Source organism: Mytilus edulis, chromosome 7 (genome assembly GCF_963676685.1).
Source record: "Mytilus edulis chromosome 7, xbMytEdul2.2, whole genome shotgun sequence".
Classification (NCBI taxonomy): domain Eukaryota; kingdom Metazoa; phylum Mollusca; class Bivalvia; order Mytilida; family Mytilidae; genus Mytilus; species Mytilus edulis.
Window position 1 is genome coordinate 13,099,789 of NC_092350.1, and position 24,408 is coordinate 13,124,196.

General features: G+C 32.8%; 1 protein-coding gene and 1 long non-coding RNA gene across 2 annotated transcripts in view; one reads left to right on the forward strand and one right to left on the reverse strand.

Annotated features, from left to right (window-relative positions):
• The window catches only part of LOC139530002 (receptor-type tyrosine-protein phosphatase alpha-like), a 517,312-nt gene extending 495,499 nt beyond the window's left edge, over positions 1-21,813 (reverse strand). The window contains exons 1-2 of the mRNA XM_071326017.1: positions 21,571-21,813; positions 20,966-21,136 (exon numbers count right to left, since the gene is read on the reverse strand). Of these exons, the coding sequence (XP_071182118.1) occupies positions 20,966-21,136; positions 21,571-21,601 (202 nt within the window). The 5' untranslated portion in view covers positions 21,602-21,813. The remainder of the gene's footprint in view (positions 1-20,965; positions 21,137-21,570) is intronic.
• On the forward strand, positions 6,580-8,643 carry LOC139529972 (uncharacterized). The gene is made up of 2 exons (XR_011665930.1): positions 6,580-6,896; positions 8,182-8,643. It is a non-coding gene; the product is annotated as an uncharacterized lncRNA (long non-coding RNA).
• Positions 21,814-24,408: the final 2,595 nt, after the last annotated feature.

The following is a 24,408-nucleotide window of genomic DNA, read 5'->3' on the forward strand; positions in this document are numbered from 1 at the left end:
GACATTCCCCATTTCCATTCTTAATATTATGTATCAGTTAGAAGCTACTACTATGATGTACTGATAGTCGCAAAATAGAAGCCATACACACAGTAGACACACAATCATTAGTTATATATATATGAGGAGTTACCTAAGCCTACAGCAACTGTAATGGGACACACAAATATTAAAGAATCATAAATTAAGAACATGCATAGCAAATTCAGGCAAAATATTGTCGACAGGTTTGACTCTCTCGAATAAATATTTTATGCAAACCTATTTATTATCCTCTATTTATAGATCTTTTGCCTTCTATTTCATCATTTTTCTAACTTGATATTTTAAATCCTCTCTAATGCTGTCCATTTGTAACTGTCATAAGGTCCACATAAAGGGAAACGCGTCTAACCATCTAATGAAGATGTTTAGCTTGAAAAGGGTTGAGCAGAGACTACAACCTAGCCAGTAGAACCAAACTCACATATGAACAAAATATCATATATACATTCAGCGAAAAATGTTTTCAGCATGTTATATATAGAGATTAATACATGGCCTTTTCCATATCAGCCTGGGTATCATCCCGAGACCCCCATATCAGCCCGAGACGGAGTCGAGGCGCTGATATGGGTCGAGGGATGATACCCAGGCTGATATGGAAAAGGCCATGTATTAATCGCTTTATCATATACTTCCGACAATAGTTGTATGCTAGGCAAATAAACAAATGCAACAACTAAAACAGTCAAAAACTTTATAAAGAAGTTAAGTTATGAATCAAATATACTATAACTGTCCAACAACAGCATCACTACCTCCATATACATGCATGGTAACATTTTCTATAGAGGCATTTTGAAACATTGAAAATTTTGAAGAGTTTAATGATCATTATAACTCCAGGTTTGTTGTACTATAAAATATGTCACTATGTACTATACAAAATGTACTATAATTGCCAATGGCATTTGTTAGCAAGTACTTTTCAACTATCCCACAAAAGTTCACGTTAATTTTGACGTCGTCATAAAAAATGTCTGACGTCACAATGGAAAAGTAAACAACCGTTACAGGAAACACCGGAAGTAACTTGCACGAGAAGCACTGTTATGGGTTTTTGCACGAGACGTCCCTGATATGGGTTATCAGACCGGGCTGATATGGGTTATCAGCCTGGGTGGGAAATTATGGCTTGTGTACTTCCGTTCGTTACACATATGCAAAAGCTATCATATTAATGCTAAGTATATGATAAATTAATATAAAAGATCATGCATGCATTTTGCAGCTATGATTATGCGTTTGCTATTCAGCATGTAAACATAATTTTGTATTTCTATTTTTAACTGTGGGGAGACGGATTTATATATAGATACTGCTATGTTTCCTAACCCAAATTGTTGAATCACTTGTATATTTAGAATTTATTCATTTACTCTTGTAGCTTTACAGTACGATTTCCCAAATTAAGGATGTTTACACTAATAGTTACAAATAGTATAAAAAAAAATATTCTATGGTGACTTTGTTGAACGAATCTGTCCCATTGCACTAGAGATAAAGAATACTTTATATGCAGTTTATTCTGCCTCATATCTTGACTTACATCTAGAAATTGACAATGAGAGTCGGCTGAAAACAAAACTTTACGACGAAAGATGATTTCAACTTCCCAATTGTGAACTTTCCATTTCTATGTAACAACATTTTAGCAGCGCCTGTATACGGAGTATATATCTCCCAACTGATACGATATTACCAGGCTTGTTTTTCCTATAATGATTTCCTTGATAGAGGGTTGCTGTTCACAAGGAAGCTTTTAAACAAAGAGTTCCAAATGGTGAAGTTGAAATCATTCCTTCGTCAATTTTACGGACGCCATCACGAGTTTGTTGGTGGTCTACCGAATTATAATATTTACCAAATTTGCCATCACCTAAGCAACACGACGGGTGACCTATGTGGAGCAGGATCTGCTTACCCTTCCGGAGCACCTGAGATCATTTCCATTTTTTCGTGGGGTTCATGTTGCTTAGTCTTTACTTTTCTATGTTTTGTCTCGTGTACTTTTGGTTGTCTTTTTCTTTTTTAGCCAGTTTTTTTTTCGATCTATCAGTTTGACTGTCACTTTGGTATCTTTCGACCCTTTTTTTAAGGTAATTTCAAATAACATCACGAAATGTAGGATATAGCCTGAGTGTACTTTAATGCCTAGTGGCATTGTACACTCGTACAATTGGGTAAAGAATAACGTCTATTTTCTGATTTTTGATAGTCGTCTACCACACCTAGCATTTAAAGATTTTTTTTGTTTTAACTCTCAAACTGTCCATTACCTTTAGGACAAAAAGGCGTTGGTCGAAATAAGTGGACTCCAGCTAGTTTGGTTAGCTCTTGAATAACCTTCGAATCGAAATATCGACATTGATCGCTATGCTAACGTTCCTTAGAATTCGACCATTTGACTGGTGAATTGAACCTGACGCAAGCCTTTCCTTGAGATGTGTCAGAATCTCAACACAGGTATGCAGAAATTTGTCGTAAAAACGGGCACTAACTAAAAGATATGAAAATTTTCGCTTAGTCAATCTTTAATAAAATTGAATAATGAATTATATTTCGTTTTTTGCAGACAATTTCGTTTTAGTTTGTCAAAATAATCAATAAAATGTCAATGATAAAATTATTCACTTGCAAGTGAATAATTTGACCTTATTAAATCCGTATTCATGTGACATTCATGCTAGAGAATGGTTACACATGCATGAGTTGTGTTCATCTATTAACAGGAGATGTCAACAATAAACATTTCAAAAAATAAACAAAGGAGAACCATTTCGTTGACAGATGTGATCTACAAAAAAATCATTCTTATACAGATACACGCGTTAAATAACTTATTTCAATCAGACAATGCCCAACTTAGGGGCATTGTGATTTTCCAGTTGTGCATCCGTCAGTTCGTTCGTCTGTCCCTGTTCAGGGTATGATCTTTTCGATTGAATGCTTAATTAGAGTTTCTACCCATTTTTCACAAATTTAAACATAGAAAATGATAGTGCGGATGGGGCATCCGTTTACTATGGACACATTCGTGTTTAACCTATAATATGAAATCAAACTGGCATATACAAATTCAATTGCACATTGTAGCAATCTATTTATATTAATGTTATGTTTATATATGGTTATGTGACCGTCAGTAGTATTCAGATGTCATCTTAATATATGTATAGTTTATAAGTTGGCGTCTACACTGAAATAAACAAAATACTGATATTTATTATCGACTACATGCTTTTTTATCTGATTATTTTAGACTAATTGTAATTTGGATGTTCGTTTTCTATCTATCTTAGTATTTCTGCAATCAGTCACAACTTTGACTAGTACATATTCACGGCCGACACTCGGCTAACCGAAAGATTGGTCGGTTAATCTATATTAAGTATGCGACTATATCGGCGGTTGGTCTGTTAATCGGGTTGGCTAAAGTCTGTTAATCAGGTGTTATCGAGAAAATCATTGAAAGTTCAGCATGTTTCATTGTATAACTTTCTAAATATATTTTCATCATAAAAAGTATTCATGTCTAACAAAACAATTCAATGTACTGAATTCAGTGGTGTAATTATTATTTTTCTAGCTTCGATGTACGATCTATAAAATGAAAAGGCGGGTTACTCATCAATAAATTTATACACATTTTACACCCATAAAATGTACACAAATGACACATTGGTTAAATTTACTTGCATTCAGTATTTTGAACATCGAAAAAAGAAAGGCATTATGTTTGTTAACCATATTGATACCATTGTGTGAAAAAATCTGCACGAAAATCTGTATTTTGGTGACATAAATAAATCTTTATTTAAAACCTGGTCTGTTAATGGGTCGGATGTATAAAACCCGGTCTGTTAATTGGTCTGTTAAGAGTTATGAATGGCAATAAAAGTATAATTTTATTGCTATATGGGGTGTTATCGGATCAAATGAGTAGGCTCAAGACGAGCGGCTAAAATATACGAAAACAATACATGAGCAATGAAACATAACATATACGGAAACAACACATGAAATTGAAAATTGATAAAAATGGTTTCAAAAAGTGTAATATTAGAGTAATATTAATTTCATTCAAGAATGATCGCATATAACATGTTGATTCTGTTTAATTGTCATGAATGACACCAATTTGTTATCTACATTGGTAAGCAGTATATAAATCAGAGATAAACGTCGTTATGTAACTAAACATCAGTAAGTAAAATATATTGGGATGACAAAATATGAAAAATAAAGAAACAATAATGAGTAAGATAAATAAAATGTAGAAAAAATGACATAACAATTTAAAGAATACAGAAAAAAACAATACCCCCAATCCGGACCCTCATGGTTTACACGAGAATCTGGATGGAAACGCAGAATATAGAATAATATATAAGGACAGTAGAGAGGGATACATTGCTAAAAACGAGAGAAAATGATACTTGTTTAAGAATACACACATGAAACACCGATGGCTGTTGAAACAGTAACGGATTGCGATGTACTAATATTGGGGACACATTCTAGAAAAGAGGGACGAAAGATACCAAAGGGACAGTCGAACTCAGAAATCTAAAATAAACTGACAACGCCATGAAGTTTACATGCGAACAACTATGGTGGCAGGTTAATGCCATTTTGCGTTTGAGCGCTTTAGCGTTTTCGCCTTACATATTCTATATTGCGAAAACGCGAAATTGCGAAGTCGAAAACGCGAAAACGCGAAACCGATTTCTCGTTTGCGACTTCGCATTTTCGCGTTTTCGACTTCGCGATTTCGCCTCTTCGCGATTTCGCATTTTCGCCCTATAGAATATGAAAGGCGAAATTGCGAAAACGCGAAATGAACTTCACCGGCCACCATAGAAAACTGTAGTTCTCCTCTGCACTTATGTAGAAAGGAACTAAACGGAATAAAATGAATTGAAACTTAAAATAACCAAATGTAGCTGCATTCGCTCCTTTCCGTTTACTTCTTTAGAGTGATTTGTAAACAACATATGATTTAGTAATAGAAGAAAAGAACCAATTGGGTGATGCTGAATAATTAGGGTTTAACGTCCAGTGACAAATATCATGTTCATATGTGAAGGAGAACACGTTATATGTACCCTGTGTTGTATTAGAAAGACACTTTCAGTCGGAATTGAGAACGTGCTACTTCGAACAGACACAAAAATTAAGGCTGATTGAAAACGTCAATAAAAAATTCATGCATATTCCAGAGGCCAATCCATATCACGCTATATTGAAGTGACACACCCTTCAATAAAATGCAAAGAAAGTCAAAATAAAAATGCTCTTTCTAGGATACTGTGGCACCGTATTGTCATTTTTGTTTACTCAGGAACATTTCATTTTTAAATTTTTCAAGGAAAAAATATAAAGGTAGCAAAATTATTATCGTGGCTAAATAACTCTTAACTGACACAATTTCAATTGTCCAACCCATTAACAGACTTTATTCCCATATCTATCATAGAACATTTTGCACATGTAAAAACATTTCTTAGTCTGCGCAGTTTTCAGTAAAACTAAAAGGCGTCGCGCATGTATGTAGTATTTATGCTTATACGCATAGCAATTGTTTTTAATAAAAGGCGAAACAAACAAATTTAGATATCATTTAAAGGACAAAAAATAGTACTGTGGTTCTAAAAAATAAATTGACATCAGTAAATGTTTCATAATTGTAAAATAACGTGAATAATACCACGTTTTAGTGAAAATTATGGGAATAAAGTCTGTTAATGGGTTGGACAATTGAAATTGTGTCAGTTAAGAGTTATTTAGCCACGATAATAATTTTGCTACCTTTATATTTTTTCCTTGAAAAATTTAAAAATGAAATGTTCCTGAGTAAACAAAAATGACAATACGGTGCCACAGTATCCTAGAAAGAGCATTTTTATTTTGACTTTCTTTGCATTTTATTGAAGGGTGTGTCACTTCAATATAGCGTGATATGGATTGGCCTCTGGAATATGCATGAATTTTTTATTGACGTTTTCAATCAGCCTTAATTTTTGTGTCTGTTCGAAGTAGCACGTTCTCAATTCCGACTGAAAGTGTCTTTCTAATACAACACAGGGTACATATAACGTGTTCTCCTTCACATATGAACATGATATTTGTCACTGGACGTTAAACCCTAATTATTCAGCATCACCCAATTGGTTCTTTTCTTCTATTACTAAATCATATGTTGTTTACAAATCACTCTAAAGAAGTAAACGGAAAGGAGCGAATGCAGCTACATTTGGTTATTTTAAGTTTCAATTCATTTTATTCCGTTTAGTTCCTTTCTACATAAGTGCAGAGGAGAACTACAGTTTTCTATGGTGGCCGGTGAAGTTCATTTCGCGTTTTCGCAATTTCGCCTTTCATATTCTATAGGGCGAAAATGCGAAATCGCGAAGAGGCGAAATCGCGAAGTCGAAAACGCGAAAATGCGAAGTCGCAAACGAGAAATCGGTTTCGCGTTTTCGCGTTTTCGACTTCGCAATTTCGCGTTTTCGCCATATAGAATATGTACATCTTTCATTATCCGAACTTAAATATTGCGAAGTAGATCAATGTCTGATTTGAAAATAAAAGGGTCATACATTCACCAAATACACATTATCGCTTTTTGATTGTTGTTGACGTCAAAAGTTCAAACGGCCGGGTCAGCCGGGATTAGGGATAAGGTGTTTAATCAGTCTATAAAACATATGCAGTTGATTTTTAGAAAACGCACATCAATTATAATTGTTGAATTTAAAGTTGAACCTTATATTTATGAAGAAACACATGTCAATCATACATACCAAAATGATCAACAGAGCGCTGAAGGAGATGTTTATTCTATAGAAAATGTGAGTAAAACTTTCATTGCTTTTTATTTACACTTAGTTATTTGATCTTAAAGCAGATTTTATTTGTTGTAAAGACTATTAACAAAAGATAAATGAAGGCAACAGTAGTATACCGCTGTTCGAAAGTCATACATCGATTGGGAGAAAATAAATCCGGTTACAAACTAAAACCGTGGGAAAAACTTACTATAAGAGGAAAAAAACGAAACAACAAGAACACTAAAGCAACTAAAAAACAAACGACAATGCAACACACACACAGAAACGAAATATAAATAACAATTGCCATTACCTTGACTAGGTACAGGATATTTTAAGTAAAAATGATGGATTGAACCTGGTTTTGTAGCTAGCAAAACCTATTGCTTGTATGGCACTGTTAAATATAACCCAAAAATAACAACATTACATGACAGGAAAACAGTACAAATAAATGCAAGAACTTTCAGGACAGAGAAATACACAAATAAACAATACAATTGACTTTTCGACATGCTAACCACAAAATAAAAAAAACGAACGCGTAAAATAACATAGGGCAGCACACAGAAACAGCACAACATAATCACGAACAGTCCGTCACACGACTGGAACAACGCCACAACAGTGACGTCACATGTACATTTCTAAAAACTGAATATAAATAAAGATTAGGCTGTAATTATGTTATTTGATGCATTTTATAACAATTACAAGGATATTTATATAAAATTGTTGTGTAGTAATTATATAATTAATTGTATTATCTAGATAACTTTGATATGTAGACACAGAAACTTGTCTAGAAATCTTTAATGAATAAAACTACAAATAAAATAGAGAATGGATATGGTGAATGTGTCAAAGAGACAAATGAATACTTCGGAATTGATATTACGTTTCAACTTTTAGTCGAGAAAGACAAAATAAAGATAGTGCTTGAGACTGAGTAATGTGCATCTATCTTCCGCAAATTTGTTTCCTTCTATATTTTCTGAAGTGTTCTCTTTGGATACATTTCTTTTAATTTGCGTTTTTCTTCACAATTTTGATTTTAAAATGTCAGCAGCAGTAGCTGTATCTTGAATTTATGCACGTGCCACCTCAGGACATATTTCTTCATGTGTATTACTGTTCTTTGGTTGGAACCTGCGGATGGCTTATGTTATAAGTATATATTTACATGTTGGTTTTTCTATATCTTAATTTTAATGTTTTGTTCTAATATTTTCTTTGATAGCTGTTAATTTGTCAATGCTATTGTTATACTATGTGTAATTATTTTAATATGTATATTGATTTACAGAATAGATATTAGTGTCAATAACGGATCACTGACAGCCATATTGGAAAATATCCGGCAACATGTTTGAGTTTCAGAGAGAGTTTCAATGCATTCTGAATCTCGTGATTGATATTTCATCTTACTTTACAATACATGTCATCTTTAACATGTTGGCTCGGCAAAGTATTTTTTGTCATTGACGTATTGGTGGTCATAGAACCAAGAAGCGTTACCCTCGATGGAACCAGTTTGTTTTAAATAAGTATGGCCCAATGACAAGTAGTTTAATTTATTTCCGATGTCTATATTAAAATGCATCCAAGATCGTTCTACAAATTGACCGCCGATAACTTGTATTGATTTCAAATGTGACTGTTGTTGACTGGTAATGCGAATTGCTGCAGGTGACATAAGTGGTTCATTCAAATAGTGAAGATATGGAATGTTAAAAACATTTTGTCAATAAATTAATGGATTACGACTTTCTAGCTCATTTATGATTAAAGGGGCATTAGTTGTCAAAATTATGTTCACTGATTTGACAGTGAACATTCATGCATGAGCCCAGCTGGTGAACCAAAAGAAATGTCATCTCATAAAAAGAAAGGTTATAAACCAGATAGAAAAAACACTTAAACATACACACATTACAGTGCTTAACATAAATCAATGAAAAAAACCCTTGAACTAGAAATTGTGAAGAGATCTTATATTCTGTTAAACCAAATATAATATTTGGAACTGAAACTTGGTCAGATAAAGAAACAATCCGCATATGATTACTTTTTAATATCAGACTACAATGAATACAGGGGATTGTCCACCGAATGAAAAGTCATGGTAGTGTCTTAATTGCCATATAAAAAAATATCATATCTGATGAAATCTCAGAACTACCAACTGCTGGAATGAATATCTAACTATAAAACAAACCCGGTCTTGCTTCTACAGACTACCTTCAGTCACGGGTTCTTCACTTTTAGAACTTAATACATCACTAAGCCGCACAAACTGGAACTCTAAAGCTAATATAATCGTAAAGGGAGATTTCAACCTTGGGCATATAGACTGGCAAATACCATCAGTAATTCCTGAAAAGCCAGACAATAAACGACATCAAAATTTAGATGAGAGCCGTTGTGTAGTGGTTTGTGCATCGGACTACTAATAAAAAGGTTCCTGGTTCGATTCCCGTTTGGGATGAAAATTTCAGGAACTAAATTTTCGGATATCCCTTGATACCACCTGCGAGTATGGTCTTGAGGAAACGATGATAGTACGTCGGAAGGGGACGATAAATGGCTTACCCGTGTTAAGAGAGAGCCATATCTCTTGTACGTTAAAGACACCCTTTGTAGATTTCGAAAAGAGTAGGCTAATTCCGCTACAAAGCAGCACTCGCACCCGCAAAGTGGAAAGGGATTAATATAAGTTGCAAAACTTGTTTCCTAATCCACTATAAATAAATATGTTTAAACTAACATCAAAATCTCATTGAGATAAAAAAAAATGACCTCTCCTTATATCAAATAGAAGATAAACCAAATCGAGGTGAAAGAATACTTAATCTCCTATTAACAAATGCACCTAACACCAAAAGTAAATTATTGGAAGTATTGCCAGCTATTGGAAATGCAGATGACGACATCGTATTCACTGAATGTACAGTATCACTGAAAAAAACAACAAAACAAAAAAAAACAACAACAAAAAACAGCAAGAAAAATTCATCTATACAAAAAAGAAAGCTGGGAAAACATTGAATCAGACATACAGTCAACATTTGATAAAAGTAACACCAATTAATAATAGTTGTAACAAACCTAATATCATCCCATGCATAAATGAATGAAATAAAAAATTCCGAAAAGGGCGTCCACAAACTATTGCATAACATCAACCCTGTTGAATAATGTGGAAAGATATTAAAGTCAGTGATCACTCATAAAATACCTACAGACAAGAAAAATGCAAAAATCTGTCCTGCATTCAAAAATGTAGACAAACACAACGACGTAAATTTCAGGCCAATTTCACTCAGTTTATACTTTGTAAAACATAATGGAGCATAGCATAGTTAGTTCAAATAATGGGATATCTTGAATAAACCAATATCTTATATGATTATCAAAACGGCTGTCGATCAAAAGGCTCACGTGAGACACAATTAATACCTTTCATTCATGCAAAATACAACTATAACATCATACAAACTGATGTCATTGGGATGGACCTTGCCAAAGTTTTTGACAAAGTCCATCACAAAAGGTAAATGAAATTACTACGGCATAGACAATAATACATTGGAATGGATTGGCGATGTTTTACACCAACGTACACAGACAGTCTTACTAGACGGTGAACAATCAGAAAATATTGAGGTAACATCTGAAGTGCTACAAGATACCGTCCTAGGCTCAATTTTATTCAATATACATATTAACGATTACCCGGAATACTTACAACACAGCACCTTAAGGTTATTTGCCGATGACAGCACCATCTATAGAAACATAAAAATAACCAAAGATGATGCATCCAATTACAACAGGACTTAGATTCAGCGGCACAATGGAAAAAATACTGGTTAATGTCCTTTCATCCAGACAAATGCTCCATATTAAGAATCAAAAGAAACCAGTCAATCATGACTACATCCTACATGATCACATTCTTCAAACTGATAGTCATCAAAGGTACCAGGATTATAATGTAATACGCCAGATGCGCGTTTCGTCTACATAAGACTCACCAGTGGCGCTCAGATCAACATACTTATAAAGCAAAACAATTACAAAGTTGACGTGCATTTAGGACTCTAAATTCCAAAAATTGTTACAAATACGGCTAAGGTAATATACTCCTGGGATAAGAACTACAAAATATTTAGGCATAATCCTCCAACCAGATTTCCAATCAGATCTCAAATGAAATAAACCTTTAGATAATATAATAGCAAATGACACTAAATTTTCTAAAACTTATCCTAAAAGTATCATCCAAACAAATTAAGAAAGGGCATATATGTCGTGAGTTAGATCTAAGCTTGAGTACAGATTTTGTGTATGGGACCCGCACAACGAAAATCAAATAAATCAAATTTAGATTGTCCAGCGAAGAGCTGCTCGCTATGCATGTAATATATATCACAATACCAGCTCTGTCTCAAATATGATCGAACACCTACAGACCTACATTACAATTGAGACGAAAACAAACTAGACTTTTTGTTTTCTGTAAAACTATGCACCAACATTTACAAATGTACCCTAAAGATTTTTTCATTAAATCAAACAGAACAAGACATAAGCATACCAATCACAATAAACAACTTCAAATAAATAACAATGCTTACAAATTCTCATTCCAATAGTAAAATGGAATCTACTCCCAACCTTAGCAATCCTTTGTATAACAGTTAACTGCTTCAAAGAGCAGAATTTTATATCAGCACAAACATTTTTAACACTGCATGACATGTAGATAGTTTTATCAAGAAACATACATAGGATAACAATACACATTTATTTTTTAATTGAATATATTTATTTAATTTTTTTGGGATTTATATAAATGAAAACTTCTTCTTTTTTTATTGGGAATAAGCCACGCATGCAACCGCACGTACAATATCACGGCCGACACTCGGCTAACCGAGAGATTGGTCGGTTAATCTATATTGAGTATGCGGCTATATGGGCGATTGGTCTGTTAATCTGGTTGGTTATACGTCTGTTAAGAGTAAAACGCTAAATTTAATGTTAAACTCTATTAAATATACAGATTTTTGGCATGTTATAAGAACCAAATCAAAAAAAGAAGAAGTTTTCATTTATATAAATAAATTAAATAAATATATTCAATTAAAAAATAAATGTGTATTGTTATCCTATGTATGTTTCTTGATAAAACTATCTACATGTCATGCAGTGTTAAAAATGTTTGTGCTGATATAAAATTCTGCTCTTTGAAGCAGTTAACTGTTATACAAAGGATTGCTAAGGTTGGGAGTAGATTCCATTCTACTATTGGAATGAGAATTTGTAAGCATTGTTATTTATTTGAAGTTGTTTATTGTGATTGGTATGCTTATGTCTTGTTCTGTTTGATTTAATGAAAAAATCTTTAGGGTACATTTGTAAATGTTGGTGCATAGTTTTACAGAAAACAAAAAGTCTAGTTTGTTTTCGTCTCAATTGTAATGTAGGTCTGTAGGTGTTCGATCATATTTGAGACAGAGCTGGTATTGTGATATATATTACATGCATAGCGAGCAGCTCTTCGCTGGACAATCTAAATTTGATTTATTTGATTTTCGTTGTGCGGGTCCCATACACAAAATCTGTACTCAAGCTTAGATCTAACTCACGACATATATGCCCTTTCTTAATTTGTTTGGATGATACTTTTAGGATAAGTTTTAGAAAATTTAGTGTCATTTGCTATTATATTATCTAAAGGTTTATTTCATTTGAGATCTGATTGGAAATCTGGTTGGAGGATTATGCCTAAATATTTTGTAGTTCTTATCCCAGGAGTATATTACCTTAGCCGTATTTGTAACAATTTTTGGAATTTAGAGTCCTAAATGCACGTCAACTTTGTAATTGTTTTGCTTTATAAGTATGTTGATCTGAGCGCCACTGGTGAGTCTTATGTAGACGAAACGCGCATCTGGCGTATTACATTATAATCCTGGTACCTTTGATGACTATCAGTTTGAAGAATGTGATCATGTAGGATGTAGTCATGATTGACTGGTTTCTTTTGATTCTTAATATGGAGCATTTGTCTGGATGAAAGGACATTAACCAGTATTTTTTCCATTGTGCCGCTGAATCTAAGTCCTGTTGTAATTGGATGCATCATCTTTGGTTATTTTTATGTTTCTATAGATGGTGCTGTCATCGGCAAATAACCTTAAGGTGCTGTGTTGTAAGTATTCCGGGTAATCGTTAATATGTATATTGAATAAAATTGAGCCTAGGACGGTATCTTGTAGCACTTCAGATGTTACCTCAATATTTTCTGATTGTTCACCGTCTAGTAAGACTGTCTGTGTACGTTGGTGTAAAACATCGCCAATCCATTCCAATGTATTATTGTCTATGCCGTAGTAATTTCATTTACCTTTTGTGATGGACTTTGTCAAAAACTTTGGCAAGGTCCATCCCAATGACATCAGTTTGTATGATGTTATAGTTGTATTTTGCATGAATGAAAGGTATTAATTGTGTCTCACGTGAGCCTTTTGATCGACAGCCGTTTTGATAATCATATAAGATATTGGTTTATTCAAGATATCCCATTATTTGAACTAACTATGCTATGCTCCATTATGTTTTACAAAGTATAAACTGAGTGAAATTGGCCTGAAATTTACGTCGTTGTGTTTGTCTACATTTTTGAATGCAGGACAGATTTTTGCATTTTTCTTGTCTGTAGGTATTTTATGAGTGATCACTGACTTTAATATCTTTCCACATTATTCAACAGGGTTGATGTTATGCAATAGTTTGTGGACGCCCTTTTCGGATTTTTTTATTTCATTCATTTATGCATGGGATGATATTAGGTTTGTTACAACTATTATTAATTGGTGTTACTTTTATCAAATGTTGACTGTATGTCTGATTCAATGTTTTCCCAGCTTTCTTTTTTGTATAGATGAATTTTTCTTGCTGTTTTTTGTTGTTGTTTTTTTTTGTTTTGTTGTTTTTTTCAGTGATACTGTACATTCAGTGAATACGATGTCGTCATCTGCATTTCCAATAGCTGGCAATACTTCCAATAATTTACTTTTGGTGTTAGGTGCATTTGTTAATAGGAGATTAAGTATTCTTTCACCTCGATTTGGTTTATCTTCTATTTGATATAAGGAGAGGTCATTTTTTTTTATCTCAATGAGATTTTGATGTTAGTTTAAACATATTTATTTATAGTGGATTAGGAAACAAGTTTTGCAACTTATATTAATCCCTTTCCACTTTGCGGGTGCGAGTGCTGCTTTGTAGCGGAATTAGCCTACTCTTTTCGAAATCTACAAAGGGTGTCTTTAATGTACAAGAGATATGGCTCTCTCTTAACACGGGTAAGCCATTTATCGTCCCCTTCCGACGGACTATCATCGTTTCCTCAAGACCATACTCGCAGGTGGTATCAAGGGATATCCGAAAATTTAGTTCCTGAAATTTTCATCCCAAACGGGAATCGAACCAGGAACCTTTTTATTAGTAGTCCGATGCACAAACCACTACACAACGGCTCTCATCTAAATTTTGATGTCGTTTATTGTCTGGCTTTTCAGGAATTACTGATGGTATTTGCCAGTCTATATGCCCAAGGTTGAAATCTCCCTTTACGATTATATTAGCTTTAGAGTTCCAGTTTGTGCGGCTTAGTGATGTATTAAGTTCTAAAAGTGAAGAACCCGTGACTGAAGGTAGTCTGTAGAAGCAAGACCGGGTTTTTTTATAGTTAGATATTCATTCCAGCAGTTGGTAGTTCTGAGATTTCATCAGATATGATATTTTTTTATATGGCAATTAAGACACTACCATGACTTTTCATTCGGTGGACAATCCCCTGTATTCATTGTAGTCTGATATTGAAAAGTAATCATATGCGGATTGTTTCTTTATCTGACCAAGTTTCAGTTCCAAATATTATATTTGGTTTAACAGAATATAAGATCTCTTCACAATTTCTAGTTCAAGGGTTTTTTTCATTGATTTATGTTAAGCACTGTAATGTGTGTATGTTTAAGTGTTTTTTCTATCTGGTTTATAACCTTTCTTTTTATGAGATGACATTTCTTTTGGTTCACCAGCTGGGCTCATGCATGAATGTTCACTGTCAAATCAGTGAACATAATTTTGACAACTAATGCCCCTTTAATCATAAATGAGCTAGAAAGTCGTAATCCATTAATTTATTGACAAAATGTTTTTAACATTCCATATCTTCACTATTTGAATGAACCACTTATGTCACCTGCAGCAATTCGCATTACCAGTCAACAACAGTCACATTTGAAATCAATACAAGTTATCGGCGGTCAATTTGTAGAACGATCTTGGATGCATTTTAATATAGACATCGGAAATAAATTAAACTACTTGTCATTGGGCCATACTTATTTAAAACAAACTGGTTCCATCGAGGGTAACGCTTCTTGGTTCTATGACCACCAATACGTCAATGACAAAAAATACTTTGCCGAGCCAACATGTTAAAGATGACATGTATTGTAAAGTAAGATGAAATATCAATCACGAGATTCAGAATGCATTGAAACTCTCTCTGAAACTCAAACATGTTGCCGGATATTTTCCAATATGGCTGTCAGTGATCCGTTATTGACACTAATATCTATTCTGTAAATCAATATATATATTAAAATAATTACACATAGTATAACAATAGCATTGACAAATTAACAGCTATCAAAGAAAATATTAGAACAAAACATTAAAATTAAGATATAGAAAAACCAACATGTAAATATATACTTATAACATAAGCCATCCGCAGGTTCCAACCAAAGAACAGTAATACACATGAAGAAATATGTCCTGAGGTGGCACGTGCATAAATTCAAGATACAGCTACTGCTGCTGACATTTTAAAATCAAAATTGTGAAGAAAAACGCAAATTAAAAGAAATGTATCCAAAGAGAACACTTCAGAAAATATAGAAGGAAACAAATTTGCGGAAGATAGATGCACATTACTCAGTCTCAAGCACTATCTTTATTTTGTCTTTCTCGACTAAAAGTTGAAACGTAATATCAATTCCGAAGTATTCATTTGTCTCTTTGACACATTCACCATATCCATTCTCTATTTTATTTGTAGTTTTATTCATTAAAGATTTCTAGACAAGTTTCTGTGTCTACATATCAAAGTTATCTAGATAATACAATTAATTATATAATTACTACACAACAATTTTATATAAATATCCTTGTAATTGTTATAAAATGCATCAAATAACATAATTACAGCCTAATCTTTATTTATATTCAGTTTTTAGAAATGTACATGTGACGTCACTGTTGTGGCGTTGTTCCAGTCGTGTGACGGACTGTTCGTGATTATGTTGTGCTGTTTCTGTGTGCTGCCCTATGTTATTTTACGCGTTCGTTTTTTTTATTTTGTGGTTAGCATGTCGAAAAGTCAATTGTATTGTTTATTTGTGTATTTCTCTGTCCTGAAAGTTCTTGCATTTATTTGTACTGTTTTCCTGTCATGTAATGTTGTTATTTTTGGGTTATATTTAACAGTGCCATACAAGCAATAGGTTTTGCTAGCTACAAAACCAGGTTCAATCCATCATTTTTACTTAAAATATCCTGTACCTAGTCAAGGTAATGGCAATTGTTATTTATATTTCGTTTCTGTGTGTGTGTTGCATTGTCGTTTGTTTTTTAGTTGCTTTAGTGTTCTTGTTGTTTCGTTTTTTCCCTCTTATAGTAAGTTTTTCCCACGGTTTTAGTTTGTAACCGGATTTATTTTCTCCCAATCGATGTATGACTTTCGAACAGCGGTATACTACTGTTGCCTTCATTTATCTTTTGTTAATAGTCTTTACAACAAATAAAATCTGCTTTAAGATCAAATAACTAAGTGTAAATAAAAAGCAATGAAAGTTTTACTCACATTTTCTATAGAATAAACATCTCCTTCAGCGCTCTGTTGATCATTTTGGTATGTATGATTGACATGTGTTTCTTCATAAATATAAGGTTCAACTTTAAATTCAACAATTATAATTGATGTGCGTTTTCTAAAAATCAACTGCATATGTTTTATAGACTGATTAAACACCTTATCCCTAATCCCGGCTGACCCGGCCGTTTGAACTTTTGACGTCAACAACAATCAAAAAGCGATAATGTGTATTTGGTGAATGTATGACCCTTTTATTTTCAAATCAGACATTGATCTACTTCGCAATATTTAAGTTCGGATAATGAAAGATGTAGAAATATTCTGTTTATCAGATTTGATCGTTTTAAAGAAATCCAGCTGTTTAAATGAACATTTCTTTCTCTTTTCACAGGCTTTCTACTATACTATATTTGACCCGAAAAAAATTACAAATCACCCCTTTAATAATTTTGCAGTCTCTTGCTGTAGAGTCGATTTAATTTAAACGTAATAAAATTGTAATTTAAACGCCCACTGACCTTATATTAATATGTTATGTCTGAACTTGTAAGGACCATTCGGTTTTTACTATTTCATGTATTTTGCCTAAACTTATCATCTCGTGAATATCATGTGCAGTTTATTCTAGAAACACGTGTCGTTAACATTGAAATCAGCATTATAAATTTATCTATAGTGACACAATGAACTGTATGATTGTGGTAAACATATGGAACATACGAAAAACATAATATGCGTTCTACATCATCAACGGAGCAGAGTTTATGTTATTGCTGAAAAATGGGAAACTGATATTAAAGAACTTGAAACCATCCTATTTCAAACCGAGGTCTGAATTCGCAATTAGTGACTATTGAAATAAATGTGAGATAAATAAATTCATACGCTACAAAATTAAACAATTTTACATTCAGCCTCAAAATGACGTTTCTGTCTGACGTTTTCAGAAATAGAAAACAATTGATCCCGATTCAGGAAGTATTTTGAAATAAAAAGCTGAACTATTAATGATAAAACAATATTCACCAACACATCAAGCTCTAAAATTCACTGCCGCAACATAATCCGAACGAGACGGTATATGTAATGGTTTGATAACTTAATAACGGTGCTGTTAGACAGCTGGATACTAAAGGGCATTAGGATTACATTGCAGGTTTTCTCTGGTTTTATTTACTGTACATAGAAACAGTTGTTATGCATATGAATAGTAGAAAGCAACACAATTGAGAAAATACTTTTTATACATATGTTGTTCATGTAGTTTTCTATCAGAATGTAAGCTTTGGATTGATTTATCATTACTTTGTGTTTGCGCTTGTTAAAGACGTAATTAGAATGAAAGATAATTTCTCAAGGATCCAGTATTTTAATTTGCAATCGGAAAACTAGAAAGTTATAAACATGATAAATGCGCATATGCAAATAAACTCATCATAGATACCAGGACTAAATCCTGGCAAAAGACAGCTGATTTTCATTTTCTTTATATGTGATTTCTGATTGACATAGTGATTTTCTATTGCTATGGTTCCTAATCTACGGTTTGTTTAAAAGACGTTCTGCTTTCTGGCAAGTGTTTGTTTTAAACTTTGTAAGTATTTACTAAGATAATTTTCGAGATTCAACAACTCACCTCTCCTGATATCTGGTATGTCATAATCCGGCTCCTTTTTATAATTATACCGTCTCCTTAGGAGAGAAAGTAAGATACAATGTAAGTATCACTCATTATTTTCATTATGGACCAGTTATTGCACTATCCATATAATTATTGTTATTATATATACCGAGGGAAGCTCGAGTCAATATTGAAGGTAATGTCACCGTATATGTTGTATTTGGTAATATTACACACTGTGTAAAGAATTTGTCTTACCAATTATCTTCAAATGGGGAATTTAGACGTAGTCGTTGACCTTGATATCACGTGCACAATGTTTAAACAATTTTAAACAAACCTTGAGTCGACTCCGAATGCAAATACACCTTATCACTATTTGTCCACTATCACTGGACATCGCAAAATTTCCAGTACAATTTTGACGTCGCAATAGAAAATATCTTGAGCCACAATGAAAAAGTAATTGCTGTATGACGTCAAAAATTCAACCGGCGTATATTCTTTGGTCGATCGGAATTAATCTCCAAGTAGCGATAACGTGTATACGAACAAGACTGGGAAAAATAATGGCGTCTCAAACTAATACAAACCCTCTTTATTATTTATAGTATGTACTATACTGTGACCACTATCATGTGTCACAAACCAATAACGATTCATTTATATTTAATACCCGAGTAAATTTATTTTGATTGAGGAGGGAAAGTTCTGAATAATAAAATAAATGTATCTACTTTACACCATATGCTTTTAACCTGATGGTTTTGCCTCTGAACAGAGGGTATATTGTGTCGTTCGTAATACTTTTCGTTATTGTAAAGCGTTTCTTTGTCAAAGAGAGATGAGATGCCAAAGGATCAAACGTAAATCATATGTAGTTTGATTTAAATTGATTAGGAACAAAAATTGAAGCAATACTTCAAAACCTTATAACGCTATTAACAAAAGTAATATACATATATAAGGAAAACTCTCTTCTCATTAATTCTGAAAGATCATGAAAAAAAAGCATTCATCGACTTAGCTGTATCATTACTTGAAGTACCTTTTCGCATATATAACCACAAGTATTATTACTATTATAATGAGTAAGACACCACTGACTGTTCCAACTACTATTGATATATTTGTTGATTGTTCTGGATCTGTAAAAATAAATGTTAATTGTAATTTTCTTAATTGCAATGAGAATAAATTAAAATTAATAGCACTATATTATTATTGCGTAAATTACAATCATTGTAATACGTTATAAAATACATATGTTCACCAAGTCAGGAAAATGGCCATTGTTATATTATAGTTCGTTTATGTGTATGTTACATGTTAATGTTGTGTTTCTGTTGTGTCGTTGTTCTCCTCTTATATTTGATGCGTTTCCCTCAGTTTTAGTTTGTAACCCGGATTTGGTTTTTTTCTCTTTCGATTTATGTGTTTCGAACGGCGGTATACTACTGTTGCCTTTATTGGATTGTTTCGGATAATTTCAAGAATAAAACTGTTTGCGGTTTATTTAATTTTTAAATTGTGAAATAATGGGAAATTAAGTCACCTAGACATGAAGATAATAAACAGGAGTTGAAATCATATTCTTCTCCTTGACAATAAGCGCCGCCCATTGCTGAATCAGAATTGTTACAGTATCGTCTCCTACTTTTTTGTCCAGTTCCACATGTGACGTTACATACTCCCCAAGAATCCCATGACGACCATCCTGTATCAACTTGAAATATAAAGAACATAACATATTTAAATAAAACGAAGGTTTTTTTTCTGAATTTCATTTAATTGCAATCGAAGTGATTTTTAAATTTTTGATTTTTGAATAATGAAAGTCATCTGAAATATTTTACTCACGTAGAACCAAACAAGGCTTAGTGTTCCATTTCAAAATAGCAATAATAATGTTGTTTTAAAACCAATATGAAAATTACCCTTTTACACGTACAGAAGCTTTACTGGTATTGTCCACTTTGGTAACTATTTCCGTCACTTTGCTAATGCATTATTTTTAATGTAACACATCATGTGTTGTCCAGTTCCGCATGTTACATCTCCTAATCAAATACTTTCATCCCCACAAATAGTATGATCATTTATTTAAAGTCATAATAAGACTTAATAGCATTCCCATGCCGACAGTGACAGAAAAAAATATGATATTCACTCCTGCGGGAATATGCGCCACTGTTACGGATAGTTTCAGTAACGTCTCCTAATTTGATATCTATTTCCGCGTGTTTCGATACATGCTCCTCAGATTTTCCAAGACGCCAATATGACATCTATAATTGTGTGAGCTTATATGTGTGTATATATGTCTATAATTGAAATGTTCTGTGCTTTGTGTTTTTGTTTACCCCACATATATGTTTTATATTTCCGACTTTTTACGTTAAATCATCTACCTTAGCAATTATTCCTCAATCCAATCATTAAATTAAGAAAGTAATACAGTAAAAAAAATATCTTTAAATGAAATATGAAGTAATATAAATCTCAAATCACCTGGACATAAAGATGGTGAACATGATCTGTATTCATAGTCTCCTCCTTGACACTTTGAGCCACCATTTGCAGGTGTAGGATTGTTACAATAACGTCTTCTTCTGTGTTGTCCAGTTCCACATGTTGATGTGCAAGTGTCCCATGTGTTCCAGGTCGACCAGCCACCATCAACTAACGATAGATACGTGTTTTAAGAAATATATGTCAAATCGATATATGTAAATACCAGTAAAATAGAGACATAAAATTACTGGGTAATGGACAAAACACATATTATACGAATTTGCGTAAAGAATAGATTGTAAAAGTAGGTTTTATATGAAATTAAATAATCTACTTTTGATTTTGCTGTTTCAAAAATAAATTCCAAAATAGTTGCACATATACAATTGATACCTAAGATGCATATTTTGGCCATTTCGAGACCAGATTTACATGGTCCATTTAAACTGACAAAATTAAACAGAACGAGTGGAAAACCAATGTAATAAACGAGCGACCAGAAAAGGTTTGTATACAGAAATCAAATTGCAGTGATGAAATAAAATATAGACAGTTGAATCAGAAGTACAAGTGTAGACAATGAACAATTATACATAAGTTACCTGCTACAAACAACTGTATCAAATGACTCATAGAATATGAACCACCAATGGTAAATCCTTCACATCTATAAAAACCTTCATCTGTCAGCTCAAAGATTTTTATTGTTAGAGTTTTATTTGATGTCCCGTAATATTTGTCGCCATCTTTTAACAATTTAGTACCACCAATAAATTTCTTATACCAATAATATGCTATCAAACTTAATGGACATTCGAGATAAGTTGGCGATCCAATAAAAGCTGTTTATGTAAGAAAGAGATGTTAAAATTGAACAAATATGAATCGAGAACACATGTTACCAGTGAGGGCGGCTTATATGCCATATTTATATCCTGTCTTCATGTTATCAACATCTTTTCATATTTGTTAATTCAACAGACTTCAAATTAGTTGTACACAAATAATGAAAAGTTATACAGACGTCTGTTCTCTTATACACGTCACAAAGCTGTCAAATTAATAATTAAAAAACAAATACCATTTACCGGAAAATACTCTTTTGATTTCAAAAATAAAACCTTTGGTGTGACATTTCCCACATTGGGTTAAGGTCGAAGCCTTATCACTCCAATTCACAACTAAACGAAAAATAGCTGAACGCCTCTGTATGCCAGCTTTGTAGATTTTAAGCATACATTTCATTCCGTTGTACGTCTGTGCCCAACTTATAAATTTAAATGTAAATGTGTTGGAACAAAGTTTTTTGACATTATAAAAAGTTATTATGGAAACACACAAATCTGTGAAAAAAAGACGAAAACAGGACATACCTCCTTTAATCAAATAAAAGAGAAAAGCATCTGAATAAACTTATTTCCTTCTTCTTTAATAGATATTTAAATCATTTGCAAACCTGTTTTGATCAAACATACAACCCATTTAATTTAAACACACACTCTAAACATGCTAAATTTTTACATAAAACATCAAATACATGTATGTCAAATAGAAGGGAAAAACTAGATTCGCTCCCTTCACTTATTTATGTAATAATGAATATGATAAACTATTTGATGTATCATATCAACGAAATTTTTTCATAGATCTAGGAAGATGTGGTAAGAGTGCCAATAAGACAACTCTCCATCCAAATAACAATTTAAAAAAGTAAACAATTAAAGGACAAGGTACGGCATTCAACATGGAGCCTTTGCTCACACCGAACAGCCAGCTATAAAAGGCCCCAAAAATTACTAGTGTAAAACCATTCAAACGGGAAAACAAACGGTCTAAACGATTTCCGGGAATGCTTACAACACAATAACAGTCTACCCCAAATATCGCCTAATTGCACTAGTACAACTTTATGTGTTGTCTTTGTTGACATAGTCGTTTGTTTATAGTGATTTAAATTTTTGTAGTACATACCTGTATCAAGTTAGGAATATGACAAATGTTTCTATTCTTTTTATGTTCTAGTGCTTGTGATTTTGCCATTAGATAAGGGACTTTCCGTTTTTAATTTTCCTTGGAGTAAATTTTACTTTTTACGTAGTACTTTAATTAGAACAATAGACATTTGTGAGGAACCGGTTCAAAAGGTTTGGCAAAGTCAATCAAAATGACACACGTTTGTATGTTGATATTAATGTTATTTATCATGTCCTGTACACACGATATTCTTTGTGTTCAGCATGAGTGTTAAGATCAAAATCCATGTTGTAGATCATATAGTTTAATAGAGTTGGATCAAGGTGTTTTGTCATTTGAATGTCAATGAAATTAATAAATTTATCTGAAGTCCAATTATTTTTTAAAAAATATTCATTTTAGTGAGATAGATCATTAATATATATGGCATGGTATTTGCTTCCCTTATTTTAAACATAGTATAGATGTTTGAATGTTTCCAGCTATTTTGTGTGTGACATTTGAATAATTAGTGTTATCACTGGTTTATCTTTCATTCGCATTTATCTTCTAAACTAATTCATCAGGTCCTGTGGAGTTTTGGGTTTGTTTTTTTTTTTTTTGGGGGGGGGGGGTTGATATTTTGCAGTAACACGTTGACGCTCTTTTCCGGTATATTAATTTTTCATTCTCCTGTGCATGCGACGATGATAATTTACTTGCAGATGATTCAGTGGTGAAGCATGTTTGATTGAAGCTAAACTGTTTATATGAAAACATTCTGATTTACCGGCTACATCGTTATATTTATACTTAATATGATAATGATGTACGATGATATTAGGTTAATTAAACATTTTCAACATACGAAAATGCCTATAAAAAGCTTAAGTCAGGAATATGACAGTTGTTAATGACAATTCGTTTGATGTGTTAATGTTAGAGCTTCTGATTTTGCCATGTGATTATGGACTTTTTACAAAATCATTCCATATGAACTTTCCTCTGAGTTCAGTATTTTTGTGAATTTACTTTTTACAGATTTACCTACCTGCATTAGATGAATAAACTTTCAGAAAGATTAATATGACAGCTTCCTTTACTAGCTTCATAATAATAACTACAACAGGGAAGTGAAACATTTACCCGATGATGTCTTAAAGTTATTAACTAGACCATGAACATGATTAATATCTAAATATATATTTCTTTTCGTTCGAATTCGGGAATTCCCCTTGTATGTAGTATGGTCAATTATAATATTGTATGTTTATTTTGTAAAACGGGTTCTTATTATTCTAGACTAAAATACATGGTTAATATTGACGTGAACTTTGGTGGTTTAAAGGATGGAATATTCTTCGTAAAGAAGTTTTATCTGTTTAACATTAAGATGTTAATCAAATACGTTTGTATTTAAATTCAAATCCAAAGTAGCATTTCACTGCCTCAGTGTTACTACATAGAAATAAAATCTTCACAATTGG